Here is a 20,696-nt window from a genome sequence, read left to right as displayed (position 1 = left end):
CATTTTCAGAATTAATTTACATTGAAAAAAAAACACCTTCTAGAAATCTCTATATCTATTATCTCACAAATTCGTAACTTTTTTTTGTTAATCTAATGAAATAATTGCAGAACTGTACCAAATGAAATACAATTTTTTGCAATATATGAGTCATGCTGTTAGAGTAAATGATTCAATTGAATGATGCCAATTAAAAAATTTCATTCAATTTAGCTATTCTTATGTATTGGACAGATGCATATAATGTTTGATTGAGTGTGCCTGAATTTACAATGTGTTGACCAATGATGGCTGTAGGCATGAATAACCCTAGCCTTCTCACCCTACTTATTTCCCCTAATGCCAAACCTATAAAAACCAGATCCAGATTGATTATGATTCTGGATCCCCTTGGTTTAGACTTGTACAGGTATCTCCTTGGTTGTGTTTAAGTATCAATTGTATGATGGTGTTTTTCCTGATATCTGCACCGGATTTAATAATTCTTTGAATATAATATTTAGCTATGCTATAACTTGCTTTAGAAAAAAAAAATAGTTTAATAAATGAAATCTTATCAATGGATATGATAAGAAAATCATTTAATCTAATTAAGGATTGTAAATGTGTTTTGTTGAAGAGAATGTATTTATATATGATCAGGGAATATCTATATTAGAGAATTTTTGAAGTGAATAAATTTTTAAAAGAGGATCTTATTTTATTATGAGCATATAAAAATAGAAAAAGGGCTCGCTTAGAATAATTCATTATGTATTGTCGGAAAATAGAAAATTGCAAAGCAGAAAAATAGTAAATACACTCTCTTTACAAAAGAAGTGATTTTTTTTTGGATTGGATCATTGAGAGAGAATGAATCGTTTACAAATTGCATTTGAATTCTTGAGGTAATCTCTACATGATTCATGGTTTTTAAAGAAAATTGTGATTTTTATTTTTATGGTCAAAATTTAATTTTGAAAAAATAATTTTCTTACCACAAGGCTGGCAAAATTTTCTAAAATATAAAAATAAGTGAAAAGATTGATGTTGGGTAGAATCAGACCAAGACAATATTCCCATAATTTATATTTATGCATTTCCAATTTCTTAAGAAAATATGTGAATTCCCCAAGACTCTTTGAATCTTCGCAAAAAATGGATGTGATATGCAAATAACAATGCTGGAGGTCTTCATATTGAAAGGGTATCTTAAACAATTTCATTGCAATTTTTTAAAAGAAACAGGGAAAATGCTTAAAGATTTGTTAATCGAACCTTGGATAATTTAGAAAATTAGTTATCTTATTTTGTTGGAATTTGGAATTTTTGAAAGGTTTTTGTTTGTGAATGGTATGTTAATCCATGCATTTGAGATTGTATGTGCTTTGGGAAGCCTCTTCTCATGGAAATCTGCCCCACGCCTATTTTAAAGCTTTTTAAAGACAACTGACCTCTATTTTTTTCTCAAAAGAAGATGAATTCTTGAAGAATGCTATTGACTATAGAGCATTAAAAATGATTAAAATAAAATAAAAATACTACTTTTGATGATAGATGATTTGTTGGACCAAATCATCACAAAATTGTACCTCGAATTATGTTATCATCAAGTGCACATGAAGGTGCAGGATTAATATTAAAAACCTTCAAGATAAATCAGGTTATTTATAATTGTAAATTCTCAGAATTTGTATTTTTTAATGCGCCAACCTTTTTTAAGTTGACTGAGTATTCCAGGATTTCATGGCATCCAAACTGTTAGTGCAACATGGAAAGAGCATTTCACTCATGCAAACCAATTCTTGCAAGTATCAGAAGAGAAACAATTGTTATGTAACATTAAAAAGTGTGAATTTAGAAGTCAGTGGTGCTAACACAGAATAGACAATACGATAAGTAGAAACAAACACAAACTTACAACAGTAATTCCACCGATATGCCAATCCATTCATTCACTCAGAAAAAAATATAATATAATTCAGGAATTCCAAAATTGCAGTCCCTGAAAATGTTTGCAAAAAAAGTACATATAGAATGGCCAATGGTTACCAGAGTTGATTCTGAAATGATAAAAATAACATCTATTAAATCCCATTGAAAAGCTTTCACTAGTGTATAGAGGTCCCTGGTTTCAAGGAAAAAAGATCTTAACGATTACAACCTTTCACAACTCTCTTTAGTTAACTTATATTCATAGCATATTATCTCAATCGTAAAGAAAACTATAGTACACAAATATCCTGCTTATCTAGACTGTTGATTGGCTGAAAATACCAAAACTGATTCCTGCTTTATTATGGCTTGGGGACTTCACCACCTTTGCAATTATTCTATGCCACTTTGAAGCAATTCAAATTCTAGAAGAGTGTCAAATAAAATTGACGACTTGCCTATAAATATGTCAAGTATTCCTTTGATATTTAAGATTGCATGCATACAGCTCAAAATTTTTACTTGCAGAACTCTAATTACCCTTAATGTTTGGAAATCTTGTGATATCATAAATCTACAAGGTTGCAGTTGGTTTTCTGGGTTGTCAGAGATAAATCTTCAAAAACTAGAAACCATTATGATGACAAACCTTTTAACTGTTGTTGGACAAAAGCCTGACCAATTTGAACAAATAGCTTATCAGTTGGATCAAGAAGTAGGGTACAGCACCATCTTCGATCATGATCAACAGTGTTCCTGACATAAAAGTCGGAATTTTAAATAATAAGAAGAAATTCAGAAATGAAAAGTACATATAAAGATTGCATCTATAGAAAACTTGAGAAACTCCAATTTTGGCTTGCATGCCTCATGTACTACCATATTCATCATCTGGGATTACTATTTACGTCTATAAATTCAGTAAAGAAGCCAACAACACCTTAGCAAGGATTTATATGGTAATAAAGATTTTACATACTTTGCAAAAATAATTACAGTATTAATGATGAGTTTATTTGATATCAGTTTAATTCTGGGAAAGGTCTCAATATACATGTCATGTGGACTTCAATACCAAGATTACCATGTTTACTGTTGTTTTCCAGCTTTTGAGTGGAAGACTCAAATGCGTTTAAGGCTAATAGATCAATAAAATGACAGCCAGCATGTGCAGTCTAAGAAAAATGTTTGACTTAAGACTGATGATAAGATAAACATGCTAGCCCTCCAGAGATACTTCAGTAGAGGAACTCTGTATAGCCTAATGTAGCCTATTAAAACTCACTTTCTTATGTGATTGTATTGTTCTCTCATTTAATGTGAGATGCATTTTTCATTTTAATAGAAAAATGATTATCAATTGCAAGTTAAAAGCATGATTTTTTAACAACAATCTATTCATTTCTACAATGAAATTGTAATATGTAACAAGAAAACACAAACATATACAAGACAAGGCACTGTTGGTAAACAGATTTGTCACTGTGAAGTTCTGAAAATGACTCTGTTTGCCCTACGAACAGTGAAGTGTGCCAACAGTTGGAGAGACCGCAACTGATCACTATAGATTACAATCTTCCTCTGCATTTGAGAGGGGCAGCTCCTCATAAGATATGGGTATTTGTGAATTTTCAAATAAAGATGTACTCAGACTTAAAAGATTGAAAGAATGCTATTGATGACAAATACACCATACAACTTCAAAGCTTCCCTAAAACAACTTAAACTGCTAATAAGAATGATCAAGAACTACGCTTGAAGGCTAGCATTAGCTCAATGATGATTCGATGGTTCACTAACACTTACACCATACCGTGAAAACATTAATTACAACAAGAATCAACACCCAAATAGTTCAGATTTTGTAGAAAAGAGAACACAAAATGCGCCTCCTTTTATTTCTTTGCACCAAGAACATAAGAAAATTTGGTTATTACAAGAGCAAGAATTGTACGCACTTTCCAAAAATTGCTTTGATATCAAACTTCAACACAAGTGCCCCTTATTTCCAAATCCAAAAAGTCCTTTACAAAGCCAAAATAAACCCTTGTATAGATACTGGGGTTAGGAACTACCCCTCCGTGGTTAATAACTACCTCCCAATTACATGTTTTGGGAGAAGTTAATTAACCTCTACAAAATCAACCAAATGTTAGAAGAAGGTATTAAGATCGAGATTGGAGAAACCCAACCTTCTTGCTTGAGGGGCCTGCCTCCCAATAGGCCTATGTATTGCCATGAATGATTATGAGACCTTATAAAACACATAGGTATTGGTGACACACAAAGATAAACACCATGCTCAAATTACATCTCGTCTGTGGCCGAATCATCAATACGATGTTTAGTATACACTTTTTCCATGTCTTTGTCCACTTGATAATGTGAAGCTCTTTCTACTCCAAGGTATGTGTTGGTGCTTGATGTATAATTCCTCGAAATGAGATTTCGTTGAGGCATTTCATAAAATAATTTAATGCCATCTCTTTGCCATACCTATCCCTCGTTCTCAAATAGAATTGTCAAATGATTCACAACTTCCCATTAACCCGTTCCTCTACCATTTGTTTCCTCCACACATGCACACCTTTAGAGTTTTTTATGAAATATGCTCATACTCTTTATGGGTCATTGGTTATGTGTGCAACTTGGGATAATTTCATCTCGCTCCATGAGATGGGCCGCTCATAACTGAATTCTATAAATTTTATTTTATGCATTTGTTGCAATCATTTTGTTTCGTCTTTCGAATGACAATTGCATTATGTCAAATGGTTCACATGTTTTGTCTCTTCGCCCGCCTCTTACCCTTATGGTATCTATCATATGTGTTGATGCCAAAAGAGATGACCAAGATGGGATTTGTGCATGCTAGAGCCCCAAGATTTCCATGTTCGAAACAAAGAAATAATTGATCATGGTGATATATCGTGTCACTAATATTTTTCTTGGTAACTCTACAATGGGTGCACAATTACCTTGGCTTCACCTAGGAATATTGACAAACAGTTGGCTCATAATTATGTACTTTCATCAATTTGCGTGTATGAAGAAAAAATAGTGATAAATGATGTGTGATTAGTCTATCCACATATCATTGTGTGATGTCCATGAGAGTGCTTCCAATCAAAACATCTAACCAACTTTCCTACATTTCTTGAATGCGTACCTTTCTTGTGGAAATAATCTATCAAACAATTCATGTGCTATGTCTATACATGTATAAGTAATATCATTCTTTACATGCTTTTTGTGTAAAAATAACTAATCCATATCCACTCCCAAATTCATTCTATCAAGACGTCATAGTGGAAACTCAACTGGCAGATGAGTTAAAGAAACGCTAGTTTGTAGAAGGCCTTCGCGAAGCATTAAGAAGAAAAATGAAGATAGTTCCACCCACGTCATACACTGACACATATGACCATGCCCTAAATCTGGAAAGCGAAAGCAAAATGGCAAAGAAAAAGAAGAAGAGAAGTAAATCATCATCATCCTCTGAAAGTGATGACTCATCCGATGAGGGAAGCAATGTCGATAGCGAGGAGCCCAGCAAGAAAGTGCAAGCACTCCAGAAAGACTTGGAGCGGATGTGCAAGGAATTCAAATCAATGATAGGAACGGGTGGACGCATGGAGGAAGGAGAAATTTGGTGCACAAATTGCAAAGAAAAAGGCCATTCAAAGGGAGCATGCCTGAAGAAGGCGATGTGTGATATTCGTCAGGTCCTAGGGCATTCTACAAAAGAATGTCCATTCAACATGAGGACTAGGAGCCAATAGATATTGTTCACACAAGTAGAACCATCCACGTCTGGCACAAACAATGAGACTCAGGGAAACACTAATGCCACATCCGGTAGCTACCAAAATAACTACCGAGGAGGAAGAGGTGGAAATGACAATAGAAATCGAATTAAATATGATTCGAAAAGGAGGCCCATAATCCAATGTTGGGCATGTAACCAGTGGGGCCACTTCACCAGAGAGTGTACGAAGAATGAAACTCCGCAGAAGTTATGTCGATGGTGTGGTCCAGGGGACCACGAAGATGCAAACTGCCCAAAACAAGTGAATCTCATTAACATTGACAAAGAAAAGGTTCTAGTCATTACCCGCAACCAGGCTAAACAAGCCACCTATCCCGACCCCCGCACTACGAGAGGCACGGGAGGATGTTGAGAAAGCAATGGAAGCTGCAAACGATACGAAAGAGGTTGTTCCTCAATGATCAGAGGGAGAAAACACTTAGTCAATCAGATCCTACAAATGGAGCTGCCCATCAAAGTCCAGTATCTGTTACAAGTAGTACTACAACTCATAACGACATTGTTCAATACCCATACGACCACGGCAGAGACGAAAGGACAACCAATAGCTAAGATGAAAGGACAACCAACGGTACTAGAAGGGTCGGCAACAACCCCATGTTGCTTATAGTAAGAAGCAGCCGACATCCAATAGTGGTCGAGATCGGAATCCTCAGAACCATCCTGACGGAAACCATCGTGGATGGTGGGTCTGGGGTGAACGTTCTCCTCGAGGAGTCGCGGAGGAAATTGGGGCAACCAACCCTGTGGCCATCTACGTTCAACCTACTCGGCGCTAACCAACAGGGGATAAAACCCCTCGGGACCTTGGTGGCCCAACAAATAACAATCAAGACGTAGCCATTTGTGTTGGATTTTGTAGTAATCCCATTAAAGAAAAAGCGATATGACACTATTCTTGGAAGAGGATGGCTGGTGGCCATGAAGGTAAATCATAACTGGAAGAAGAATATACTGTCAATGGAAAGTGGGGGGCCGGAGTTTGCAATTGATCTTCGAACCCAAGTGTTAAGTGAAGAAATGACCTCGTCGTCGGAGTCCGAGTCAGACGAAGAGCACTAGAGAGAGGAAGGCAAAATGAGTCCAAACAACAAAGGCGTCTCAGAATTGGAGGACTGCTCAGAAGATGAGACAAGTTCACTAAATGGGTTTTTTCATTGGCAAATGGAAGACTATGAACTCTTCCATACGTACATGCTTGGCATCGAAGAACTCGAAGATGGGGAGGTATTTCCACCAGAGTTCATGGAGTATAGAGAGGGAGATGCGGAGATCAATGAGTGTCTCGCCCATTGCTTCGAAGGGAAGGAGATAAGATACAAAGAGCCATCTGTAGAAGTTACTAATCTTGGAGACGCGGACAATCCAAGGAACATACTCATGGGAGACGACTGGAACCCAGTACTGAAGGCCGCACATTCAAAAAAATTCTAGAGTACAAAGATGTATTCACATGGACCTACAAAGATTTAAAGAGAAACCCATCGGAGATGTGTGTCCACTGCATACAGCTAGTACCTGGAGCCATACCTGTGCGAAAACGCCCGTACCAAATGAACAAAAACTAAGCAACCCGCGTAGATTAAGAGATATAGCACATGCTGGAGGCCAACATAATATTCAAGGTTCAAACAAGCGAGTGGGTGTCACCTATTGTGATATCAATGAAGGACAGGATCCAAATCTGGATATGCGTGGACTTTCGGTGCCTTAATGCAGTAACAATAAAAGATCCCTTTCCAATTCCATTTAGCGACACGATTCTGGAAGAAGTGGCCGGACACAAAATATATTCTTTCATGGATAGATTTTTTGGCTATAACCAGAGTTCCATCATGGAGGAAGACAAACTGAAGACTACTTTTGCAGTGGAGGATGATGTCTATGCGTACAACCGAATGCCCTTTGAATTGTGTAATGCACCCACCACGTTCCAGAGGATCATTTTGCATATATTTGACAAAATGTCGATCAGCAACTTCCGCACCTTTCTAGATGATTGGTCCATTTTCAGTGGACAAGACAACCATTTAAAGGCAGTTCAAGAATGTATGGAAAGGTGTTGGCGGGCGAGGGTGGCATTAAATCCAAAGAAATGTCGATTCATGGTTCCTCAAGACTAAAGACTGACCCAGATAAAGTAAGGGTCATAGTAGAAATGGAAGCCCAGATGGACGTATCTGGAGTCAAGTCCTTTCTCGAGCACATTGGGTATAACAGACGATTTATAAAGAACTATGCCAAAATTGCTCTGCCTCTAGATAAGCTGACACGAAAGGGAGAACCATACATCTAAACATCTGAGCAAGAGACCGCCTTCTCGGAACTGAAGAACGGATTGCTAGGAGCACCCATACTGGCGTATCCTAACTAGGACAAGGAGTTCCATGTCCATGTGGACGCATTGAACTTCGCTATTGGTGCGACATTGGTGCAGACTGGTGATCATGGTCTTGATCACCCAATGCATTTTGCAAGTCAACTACTGTCAAAAGCCGAGAGAAATTATAGTACCACTGAAAGGGAGGCTCTTGGGGTGGTGTACTTGGTGCAAAAGTTTAGACATTACCTGTTGGCTACACCATTTACCTTTTATGTGGATCACCAGGCGTTGATGTACCTAGTAAACAAACCAATCATCCAAGGCAGAATCAGCAGACGGTTGTTGCTGCTCCAAGAATTTACCTTCACCATCATCATGCAACCTAGGAAGAGTCATGTCATTGCTGACCAGATCTCCCAAATCAAGTCTGAGGAACCACTGGAAGGGGTCAATGACGACTTTTCGGATGCACATCTATTCAGAATCACCATTCTTCCGGAATGGTACAAAGCTATTGGAGAGTACCTGTCAACATCTCAATTTCCAAGAGAGATGCCGCCAGGCGAATGGCGGAAGTTAGTTCTCAGAAGTCGGACGTTTTAGTTAATCAATAGTCTTCTCTATCAGATGGGTCTTGATCAAATACTAAGGCGATGTGTCATGTTGGAAGAAGTGCAAAATGTTCTAAGGGAAGCACATGAAGGACCGATAGGTGGCCACGTGGGACCTGACACAACAGTACGAAAGGTTCTGCTTGTCGGGTTATGGTGGCCCACTCTTTACAACGACGCATGGGAATGGGTGTTCAGTTGTGACACATGCTAGAGAGTTGGCAAACCGCTAAAGAGGGACTTCATGCAATTGAACCCATCCCACGCCCAGGAATTGTTTTGAACGTTGGGACTAGACTTCATGGGTCCCTTGAAGGCAAGTAGGGCTCGGCGCTGCTGATACATAGCGGTAGCCACGGAGTATCTAACAAACTGGGTAGAAGCATGGGCACTACCTAATAATTTTGCAATCAACACGGCCAACTTCTTGTACGAACAAATCATCACTTGGTACGATATACCTATTCAGTTGACAAGTGACCGAGGAGGTCACTTCATCAACCACATGATTAGATTATTGACAATAGAATTCAAAATTTTTCATTCATTGTCAAGTTCGTACTATCTGCGAGCCAATGGTCAAGCGGAAGCCACAAATAAAATTCTAGTGGGCATCATATACAAATCATGTGGCGTTTAACAGGCCGATTGGGAGGTGAAGCTACCTTCGGCACTATGGGCCTACCGTACAACATTCAAAGTCACAATGAGATAGACGTCATTCCAATTGATGTTTGGTCAAGAAGTGGTGGTACCGACCAAATTTATGGTTCTGAGCCTAAGAATTGCAATCGACAACAAACTAGGAGATATGGAGAGTTTGCAAGAACGCCTCTACCAATTGAACAAATTGGATGAAAGTAGATTAACAACGCAATGGGCGACAAAAGTGGCACAAACCCGCCAGAAAGCATGGCATGACAAACATATGGAAAGGACAAGGTTCCAACCAGACCAACTCGTGCTTTGGTACAATGACCGTAACAAGATAAAACCAGGCAAGTTCAAGGTTAAGTGGTTGGGACCATATAAAGTAAGAGAAGTCGACGACAATGGATCCATCAAACTGTGGACCTTGGACGGGCGCAAGATGCCCAAGGCCATCAATGGATCGAAGCTAAAAACCTATCAGGAACGACAAGGAGGCGAAGTAAGTAATAATCACCCAATCAGACTGAGTTGAAAAAAAATTAAAAAATCTAAAAAAAGTGTCCTACGGACACGAGTTCCACGAACAGACACAGAGTGTCCCACGTACACGTGGTCGTGGACACAGTGTCCCACAGACACAAAGTGCCCCTTCATAAAATCCAAATTCTCACAAACGATATTTTTAACTCCTGCAAACGGTTTTAAACCCCCACAAACAGCGTTGTAGCAACAAACACTCAACCACGGGTTAAAGTGAATGCTTAGCCGCAGGTTACAACCAAAAAATCAGCAGCAGGATAAAAGGGAACCACGCTTGATAGCAACTCAAGCTGGTAAAGGGAAATCGCAGCCACGGATAGGTTAGATAAGGGGTTGAGTGGTCTAACTCACATCTCCATTCATAAGTTGCAAGTGAAGGGCATCTTCTGTTAGAGGAAGATATAAACATGCAAGGCACCCCGGTATAAGGAGAATGAACATTACTCGGTTGCAGTTTCATACATTAGTGATAGGTTGTGGATCACGCTTGGATCGAGTTGTTGTGTGAGAAAAGAAAGAAGCTACGGAAAAGAATATATTGTAGGGCACATCATCCGCGGGAAGACGGACAAGTGGAGGACAACAACGGCAATCCACGTGGAATTATTGCTGCCGGAGAATCTTTGCCGCGGGAAAATAAAAGAGGAAAAGAGAAGGAGAAACCTTAACCATTTTTTGGTTCATAAAAGGAAAAGGCAAGAAACTATTATTATGGAATCCGCAAGGAAAAAAAAGTAGTGAAAAAACCAGTTGAAAGAAAACATGGAAAGGAATGCGAGTGTTGGCTTCTAGAATCCAAGTTGCAGGGCCAATAGCATCCAACAATAAGAAACAAAAAGTGCAAGCTGACCTCTCACACCTCACAGTCCAGTTTGAAGGACTAAATGCAAACGAGTGTTCGAAATGGTGGCAAGAAACTCCAGACACAAAGGTAATTAAACAAATTCTGGTACGAGTGCAAGTACATTGGGCAATACAACTTCTAGTGTTTTCCATTCGACTGTTTGAATCAATTTTACACACTATGATAGAATCGTACAATAGGAACAACAGAACCAGTACATTTGTTTACAAGCACCATCGTATGACAGTTTCCTTCAAACCAAGGGATTTCAGTAGGGTCTTTGGCATTCCTAGCCAAGGAGGACGGAAAGTGGAGACCAAGACTCGCAAATTGTCATAGGAACAAAAAGAGTATTGGGTGAAATTAGTAGGCCGCAACCTCACACCAGAGGAAATGCAGTCTGTGGTGAAGGGTGGCAAGAGCCAATGATTGCGGAGAGATTTTATTCAAGAGGGCCACTGGAGTTGTATCATGGATGTAATTAAAAGCAAGTTGACGAGGGCAAGTTGAGCTTCGGATATAGCTTTGTTGCATTTTACATTCATGAACGACATCATGAATGGTATCGTGTAGATTGGGCCACGGTCCTCGCCAACAAGATGGAGGAGTTTATGACACTCTAGCACCAGACATTCTTCATGCTGCACCATGCCATCGGTTTTTTTTTTGGAGACAGCCCTTCATCAAGTTCCACTTGACGATTTTGAAGTCCCACCGAGGGGGAAGTTGGCGCCAGGAGAACCCCCGATATTTTATTGGAGACATTTAGACACAGGTGGGACCATAGCTAGACATAAGGTGTTACAGGGGTTGGAGGCATACAGAGACACTGATAGCGGAAGGGAGGATACCACAGAGAGCAGTGGGGCCAAATCCGGGGAAGAAAGTACTTCGGTGGAAGTTTGTAGCAATGCAGTGACCAGCAGGTCCACATTCTTCACCCCTCCTCGGTTGCCAACTTCGGCGCACTTGACCACCACCACTTCGCTCATTCCTCTGTTTGGCCGAAGACATGTGCTGGTCGTTATGACTCCACCGATGGCCACAACAGATGTTCCACCAACGGCCATGATAGATGCTATTCCACCGATGGCCACGACTGATAGTATGCCATCACAGAGTTTTTCGCCAGACTCAATTGCACCAACAAAGCTAGCCGCCGAGACAGTAGAGTTGCCAGCACTAGAGTCCAAACGTCAGGTTCGATTAGATGTGATTGGCTCGAACACTGTGGTCACTATCTCTTCCTGTTTGTTTGCCGACGCCCAGCCAGCCTAGCCAGTTTTGCTAGCCCAACCAGTTGTGCCAGTACAACTAGTTTCGCCAGCCCAACCAATTGTGCTAGTACAGCCAGTTTCACCGGTACAGCCAGAACAACCCGATGAGAGCATGTAGCTGATGCATGTAGCTAAGCCCAAGAAGATTGAGGTGATGAACAAAGCTAGTGCATTTTCACGATAGCAATTTTGACTCATTCCTGCAGAGGTCAGTCCTTCCATTCAGTTCCTGAGGCATGGAGGGGTATCCCCAGGACCAGTTGCCGTTTTAGAGCCACAGGAGGTGGAAGTACCATAGTCTGAGGATGCGCCTGGAGCGGCACCAAATGTGGACATGGCTACCATAGGAGAGGCAAAGATGGATATCGATGGCAACTAGTCGCTCGACGATGTGGCGAAGGATTATGGGTCGAATGAGGATAGATGCAGGGAATACCTTAGAGCTATGCGAGTTGTGGTAGAGAAAGGACGTGTCATTGCATGCCAGGCTTTGACTCGTAGGAGAGAGTTGCAATTTATCCGAGCTTATATTCACGGGGTTTGTCTTGAGTGGTTTGGATCCTATTTTGAGGACAGGGGATGGCCAGCAGTTGAGACACCAGAGATGTTGGCTGATTGGGCCACAAAGCCTGAACTAGGACTGTGCAACACTCCGATGGAGTAGCTGGTGCATGAGATAGTGGGGTTGTATAAAGGCACCTATTATGCTCAAAGGCGTGCAGAGGCGGATAGGGCATCAGATAGGATCGTAGTTGAGAGATCTGTGATGGTTGAGAGGGAGACTCGAGTGAAGCTAGCTACCGACTTGGTTAGCCAGTGGGCTGTGTGGGCAGCTGAGCGTGCAACACTTTTGCGAGACAAGGAGATTGCCGAACAAAGACTACAGACAGCCGAGCAGGAATTGTAAACAACTAAGGCCCAAGCTATGGACGCAACGCTTATTTAGAAGGAAGCAGTAGAGGTTAATACATGGACTCAGAAGGATTTACACATCCGGACGAATCAAGTGTACGAGTTGCGCCGACAACAAAGCTCTTCAGGGACACAACCTCCTCCCTAGTCTATATTATTTCTTTGTTGTATGTTGTTGTCTCCTATTTTGTTAGTTTCTGTAGTTGCCAGGAGATGACTTTTTTTTTTTGGGCGGGATGATGTTGTCCGAAAAGAGGGTAGTTAGACAGTTACCAGTGCAGCGACGGTTGTGTCGTTTCATTGCACCATTTCATACATTATAAATGTTGCGAACACTTTTGTATTTGGCATCATTATTAGCATCATTGTCATTGTATGGAATACCATTGCTGTGTACGGAAACATTTTGATAATGAATAGTAATTTGCATTGAGTATCTATTTTCTTTCCTGTTCGCCACAGGCTGAATAGATGCAAACCCAAGAGCTCACACTTCATTTTGGACTACAATTCAATTAGTCATTTTGGAAATCTGAAGGTAAAAGACTGAAGTTTCAAATGTAGGAGGAAGGAATGCGTTCCTGAAGATGGCAGTCTGTGGTAGCAAAGTTCAGATCATAGCAGCAGACATAAGCTATTGAACAGGCAAGGATGTGATCTCTTCATAACCGAAACAAGGTAAATCTCAGTGCGAACTTTGCCTTCCTTGTTCATGAGTTGGTCTATCTTAGTCGGCTTCCACTAGCAGTCTTCACGGCAGGGATCGATGCAGAATTTACGAACAAAAGTTGGTATCACAACCCATCCCATTGTAGATACACAACACAACACTCCTCAGGACAAGGTAGGAGCAATTTATGTGAACTCGCAGTGACTACAGGAAGGTCCATCAGTGGCAGCAGTGGCCTCTCACATCAACACCACACTCTTATCCAGTTGTCGGCAGTTTCTAGTAATAAAAATCGGGTCTGTGTACAAGCACGACTTCTACTAGCAGACACGTGTATTCTGCAATCCTATAATGCATAGTCGTTTCCCAGTTTGCATCTTATATATAGTTTTGGGTAGATTCCCCACATCTTGTTGCATTGCAATCTTTAACCATTTATGCAGTAGCAAATATGAGTTTTGAAATGTCTGAATCTCCTTTATCAATGGCCATCATCTTTGTAAAACTTTAGTTAAATTGGTACATCTTTACTTTTAATTCACAGCAGTCAGGTGTCTATCAACTGTTCGTTAAAATGTCTGGTTAAATGAATCCATTTCTTTAAGGAAGTAAAAGTTGAATAATGCACGAGTGTAATAACAGTACCATACTCAAGACCTTAATTTGCAAGACAACCATTTGACAGAATTCCTACCAGTCAAAGTATATTTTCTGATCAAATCACAGCAGAGGATATTACATTGAGAATATGAGATCCATCATAAATTCAAAGGAGCAAGAGCCTGAAGAAACCTTCTTCATGCAATCAGTTGGCATCAAGCAAAGATGAGGATTTGGTCTATGTGCATTCAAACTTGTGCCTTCTTACTCACAAAAATGATGAGTACAAGGAAGGGGCAGCAAAGTTATGGGATGTAGAACCGGAGTCTACTGACTTCGATCTTCGTATTGGTGCACCAACTTTAACAATGGAGAATTTAAGTAGCCAGCATATTTTTAGTACAAGTACTAGTGGGATTCAATCATCTAATGTCAATATTGATGACACTCTTCATACTAATGATGAGTCATATGGTTCTGATTAGTCAGCTGATCAGTGATTTCTAGTATTATTTCTATTTCAAACAATGACTATATTTCATGACACTAGTTCGATCTTTTTGATATCAAAAACAGAATTTTAAATTAAATTATTTATGTTTCAAAAGTTGAAATTTGTAATGGTTTTGTTTAACTGCTAGCATATGTATTGGTATGTGAATTCTAAATTTAATTTGTTTTTGATACTGGTATGTTATATATATGTGTGTGTGTGTGTGGATGTATCGGTACCTGTACCCAACGCCCTAAAAAAATTATGTCGTACCAGCATTTCATACCCATGTATCCGAAACCCATACCTGATTCGGCTACTTGGCTTAAATCTAATAAGATGAATAGCTAATCCTATTATAGGCATTACATTTTGAACCCTACTTGAGAAATTTAAGATGAATTAAGTCCCAATAGGGGACATTACATATAAGCATAGTAACACGGGGACGCGTCCCCCCCCTTTTTGCCCGACGTCTCGGAGACTTTAACGCACCGGAGACTTGGGGACTCTGTCTCCCCGTCCCCAGCGGTGCCACTAGATTCCACCACCTCCACCGAGGATGGGGGACATCTTGTTATTCAGTATTTGCAAATTCGACTATTTATGTTTAATGTTCGATGTTCCAATTCAATGCAATGTTTCAAGTATTCACTCTTTTACATCTTTACATCCTATATTGCAATACATATTTTCATAACTAACATTTTTAAATACCATATGCATAGATATATACACCCCTCTTGTCCCCTACCGCCGTCCCCCCACCGTCCCCCCGCCGTCCCCAAATTAAGGCCCCTCTGTCCCCCCATCCCGGAAACTTGTCCCCCCATTTCGCCGTCCCCCCGTCCCCCAACATGGTGTAACTATGCATATAAGGACCACTCATCTAATGCATGTAACATCAGACTATGTTTGTAGTTGGCTAGTTCCATTTCTCACTAATCTTTTCAAGTACAAAAGTTTCTATAATGAATATCTTCTCATTTGAAATTACCAGCATTAATTTTGAAAGTATAGATGGAAAATGCATAAACAAAAAAATATACCATTGACATTGTGGACTATAAAAGATGAATTGGAGGTTGAAAAGAGTTTATACCAGTCACCTAATTGTGTTATTTTTGCTGAGGGAAATATTGTCCTCAATCCAGCTGGAACATTTCCTGAAAATGCTGGTAGTACTGCAAATGTCTCAAAGAATAAGAGGTCAAACAGTAAACTCAAAAATATAGGTTGAGATATTTTGGCTTAATAAGGTGTAAGAATATCCATTACAAAATTTTGTAATTCTCCTTGTAGAGACCATATTACATTATTCGTAAAAACAAAAGACCACTAGGTAAAAAATGTGAAACATGTTCAACCAAAAAAATTGCAGGAATGACAAAGGATATGGAAAATTCTCCATATCATTTGTTTAAGTTCATGGTCAAGTGTAACAATATCCTCCACAAAACGTTGTAATTTTCCTTGTAGTGACTATATTAGACATATTCACAAAAAACTAAACAAGAACACAAGTATCTCTAAAAAGTGTGAAATATATTCAAGCCAAAATTGCAGGAGTGATATATAGAGTCTTTTGCAAAAAATATGATAAAGCATGTATAACATCATCCATGTCATTTTTATAAATTCATAGTCAATTTAAAGTTCAGTAATAAAGTGGATAATATTGTGCATTCACAGATCCTTCTTGGGCTCTTTTGCAAGGATAGGGATCTTCTAGTCCTGGTTGGTCTTCATTAGCTTCTTATTTCTTTTAAGGTTTTTTCCTTCATAGTGCTATCTATACTTGTTAAACCTTTAACTTTGATCCTCATATTGGTCTGACTATGCAGATCGCACAATCCTCATCTTTCATATAATACCTTTTTGAAGGCTATTAATACATTGCCCCTTGGTTAGGCATGATCGGCAATCTTTGGTGATGACTATATGTTAGCATTAACATCAGCTAAATTAGTTACGTTTGTTAAACTAAATCTTCTTCTAGGCGCCAATTATGAGAAGGCATTGTGGGCCGACCTAGATAGGGTCATGTCTCTTTATGGGACATGCCCTTTGGTTATGGTATATGAGGAGGGTGTGGTTGTAGTTCAAGAGCACCCAATAGAACACCAAGTCTGCACCTTTAAGCAGCTCTGCCACAAATTGAATACTTGTTGTGATAAATATATATTTCAGAAGGACAATTAATATTGTCATCTCATTTCAATGTCAGACAAGAGAGAAGATCGGAACAGCAAGCATATAAAGATATTATCTCAGATCTGATTATATTGAATTTGCAGAAACTTTACATGGTATCACAGCTCTGGTAGTCGAACCTAGGCTCTGGAAATTAAATAATCAAACTTAATATATATCTAGCATTATTCTTCCATCTTCAATGGCATAACATAATCAGACCCGAGGACAGATTTGATGGGAAAGAACACTTTGATGCTTGGAAATTCAAAATCATGATGATTCTTGAAGAAAATGATGTCAAACAATTTGTTGATTCAGCATCCAAACAACCTATTTGTTAGTCGACTGGATGGTTCCGGCGGTATTTTGTATTCTGTAGCCGACGGGGTGATGTCCGGCGGTGTTTCTGTATTCTGTAGCCCACGTCGTCGGTAAATAGTTTGTAGCGGATAGAATATTTGTGGCCGACGGACTCCCTCGAGAAGGTTTGGCGGTAGTATTTATATCCCGTCTGGGATCATTGTAAATCATCAATCATCTACTATTGCGAATATTATGAAGCCTAATGTATGTTTTGGCATATGCGAATATTATTCTACTATTATTGTCTGTATGCGTTGATTCCTCCACCAGGCCGCGGGTAAGAAAAGAAAGGCTGCAGAAAGGACGCGGGTTAAAATAAAAAACTCCTCCGCCAGTCAGAGTTTCTCCTCCGCCAAAAATAAGGCCGCGAGTATACAAACAAAACGAATAATCAACTGTTTATCATGAATGGAAGGAGTGGAGCGCGGTTGAGATGCAGGGAAATTCATTATTTTCTCCTCCTTTCGTCTGGGAAGCCGCAACAAAAGCCCTGAAGGCAAAGTAAATCGGATAGACGGGGCCAACCCTTCAACGGGTGATCGGCAGATGTGCGTCGAAGAAGAAAAACTTATTTACAGCACCTCCTAATCCATCACAAATCTCTGGTTTCCTGTCGCAATGTTGGTATTCAGACAATTGCTCCTATCCTATTCAAACAGATTGGAATGCAAATGATGAGGTTACATGAATTAAAATACCAGAAAAATGAGGAACAATCGCACACGGCTGTTGGCAATAATCACAGGACGAACTCTCTGCACCTAGAAATTATCGAAGGCAAAGTTGGGTTGTTTGGGTATTGTTTTAATTGGAAGGACTGTTGATTAAGATTTGTCTTCTCCTCTTCCGCGGGGTGAGATTTTTTTTGTAATGGATAGAGGAAACAAATATAAGGGGAAATAAGCTATTTTTGCATGGAGTCAACAGGCAAGAGGAAGCCGTGGAAGAGTCAGTTGGCAGCCAATATGGAAAAGAATTCAAGAGTTTTGGCATCGGGGATTCGAGTTGCAGGCCCCTCCGGTTCCAGCAATAAAAAACAGAAGACCAAGGAGGAACTCACTTATCTCACCATCCAGTTTGAAAGTCTCAGTGGGAGCGAACGCCGGAAGTGGTGGCAGGAGACCCTAGAGGCAGACCAGATTAAACAGATTTTGATGCGAGCACAGGTACATTGGGCTATTCAGCTTCCCATTTTTTCCATCCGGTTGTTTGAATTAGTATTGCGCACTATGATAAAGACATATAGCGGCCGGAGCAGAACGAGTACATTCCTGTACAAGGAGCATCAGATGACAGTGTCTTTTAAACCTAGAGATTTCACTAGGGTTTTCGGCATCCCTGGCCCCGATAGGAGGAAAGTGGAAATCAAGAATCATAAATTGTCACGGGAACGGAAGGAGCATTGGATAGCTCTAGTGTGCAGGGACCTTACACCCGTGGAGAGGAAGACAACAGTTCAAGGGACAAAGTGCAGAGGGCTTCGCAGAGACTATTCAGGAGGGTCATTGGCGGTGTATCATGGATGTCATCAAGAGCAGGTTGACAGGCACCACCCGAGCTTCGGATATAGCGTTGCCGTAGATTATGTTTATGAATGGTATCATGCAGGGAGTGGTATATGATTGGGCCTCAGTGCTTGCCGATAGGATGGAGGAATTCATGACGCTTCAGCACCGAATATTTTTTATGCCACACCATGCCATCGGGTTGTTTCTAGAGGCTGCAGCTAGCCAGATTCCAATGGATGGCTTTGAGGCTCCTCCAAGGGGCAAGTTGGCAAACGGGGAGCCTCCCATATTCTACTGGCGACACTTGGATACAAGAGGATCAGCAACAGGTCACAAGAAAGTACTCCGTGGATTGGCTGCTTCCGGAGAGAGATAGCGGACGGGAGGGCACTTCGATGAGTGACGAGGCTGAGTCCGTGGAAGAAGAGGTGAGCACTTCAACGGAAGCTGATGGTGAGGCAGTGAGTAGTGGGCCCACATTCTTTACCCCTCCTCAGCTGTCAACTTCGGCGCACTTGACTACCTTTTCGATAGTCATTCCAACGTTTGGTCAGCGCCATGCCCCGGTCCTTATGACTCCTCCAACGGGGGCAGATATCCCACGGACAGTGACGGAGGTGGTCGCACAGGCAATGACAGATGTTGTCCCACGGACAGTCGCCGAGTCATTACCGACGGCTGTAGCGGAGGTGATTCCAGTTGTACCAGCAGATGTCACCGTCACAGTCCCACCAAGAGCACAGTTGCCACCACCAGAGTCTGAGCCGCAGGTTCGGTTGGAGGTCATTGATTGTGATGCAGTGGTCACTGTTTCATCATCTTTTTTAGCAGAGGCCGAGTCAGCCCAACCAGTACTGGAGAAGAACGTGGAGCTTGCGCAGTCCGATCAACCGAAGGTGATGTATAGAGCTAGTGAGTTTTTGAGGCAGCAATTCCAACTCACTCCGGCAAAGCCGAGTCCGTCCATTCAGTCTCCTAGGCGTTCAGGAACATCACCAGCGGGAATGCCACATGCCGTGGTTGCGCCAACAGCAGAGAAGGCGGCACCGGATGTGGGCATGGCTCCCGCTGATGAGGAGGAGAACAGTGATGCGAAATGGTCGTTGGAGGCCTTCGTAAAGGACTATGGGTCGGATGAGGACAGGTGTCGGGATTACCTCAGAACTATGAAGTCTGCATTGAAGAAGGGACACGATGTGGCAATTCAGGCCCTGACTCGGCGAAGGGAGTGGCACTTGATCAGAGCGTATATCTGTGGGATTTGTCATCGGCGATTTCAGACTTGCTTTGTAGACAGGGGCTGGCCGGCGACAGAGACAACTGAGATGTTGGCAGATTGGGCCACTGAGCCGGAGTTGGGACCCAATGACACCCCTATAATGAAGCTGGCACATGAGATTGTGGGACTATAAAAAGATGTTTACTATGGTCGTCGGCATGTGGAGGCGGGCAAGGTTGCAACAGAGAGATCATTGGCAGCCAAGACTGAGGCTAGACAGAAGCTAGCTGCTGACTTGGTCGACCAGCAGGCAGCATGGGCCACAGAGTGGGCATCACTATTGGCAGATTTGGCAGCAGCGGTGCAGGAGAGAGACGTGGCTAAGCAAGGTATGGAGGCAGCGGTTCGAGATAAGGATGCAGCTAAGCATGAGATGCAATTAGCCAGGACGCAGGCCATGGATGCGGCGCTTCTTCTAAAGGAGGCCGTCGAAGTTAATTCTCAGATTCAGACAGATCTCTGCATCAGGACAGAGCAGGTGTATGAGTTACGTCGCCAGCAGCACACTTCTGGGACGCCCCCTTCTCTCTAATTTCTTCTATGGTCTGTAAGTTGTCTCCTAATTTTGTTAGTCGTCAGGAGATGACTGTTTTTTTGGGGGGGATGGTGTTAGCTGACTGGATGGTTCTGGCGGTATTTTGTATTCTGTAGCCGACGGGGTGATGTCCGGCGGTGTTTCTGTATTC

General features: G+C 41.2%; 1 protein-coding gene across 4 annotated transcripts in view; it reads right to left on the bottom strand.

Moving 5' to 3' along the window:
- Nucleotides 1-20,696, bottom strand: part of CYL1 (alpha-N-acetylglucosaminidase family / NAGLU family) — a 373,464-nt gene that overhangs the window by 141,900 nt on the left and 210,868 nt on the right. For all 4 annotated transcript variants that reach the window (XM_089805117.1, XM_089805116.1, XM_089805119.1 and 1 more), the window contains exons 7-8: nt 15,767-15,848; nt 2,564-2,670 (exon numbers count right to left, since the gene is read on the bottom strand). In XM_089805117.1, the coding sequence (XP_089661243.1) occupies nt 2,564-2,670; nt 15,767-15,848 (189 nt within the window). The remainder of the gene's footprint in view (nt 1-2,563; nt 2,671-15,766; nt 15,849-20,696) is intronic.

This window comes from Cupressus sempervirens, chromosome 10 (assembly GCF_028749045.1).
Source record: "Cupressus sempervirens isolate cs-2001-9-10 chromosome 10, ASM2874904v1, whole genome shotgun sequence".
NCBI classification, from domain to species: Eukaryota; Viridiplantae; Streptophyta; class Pinopsida; order Cupressales; family Cupressaceae; genus Cupressus; species Cupressus sempervirens.
The sequence above is the reverse complement of the archived record's forward strand: the minus strand, read 5'-3'. Positions and strand labels throughout refer to the sequence as shown.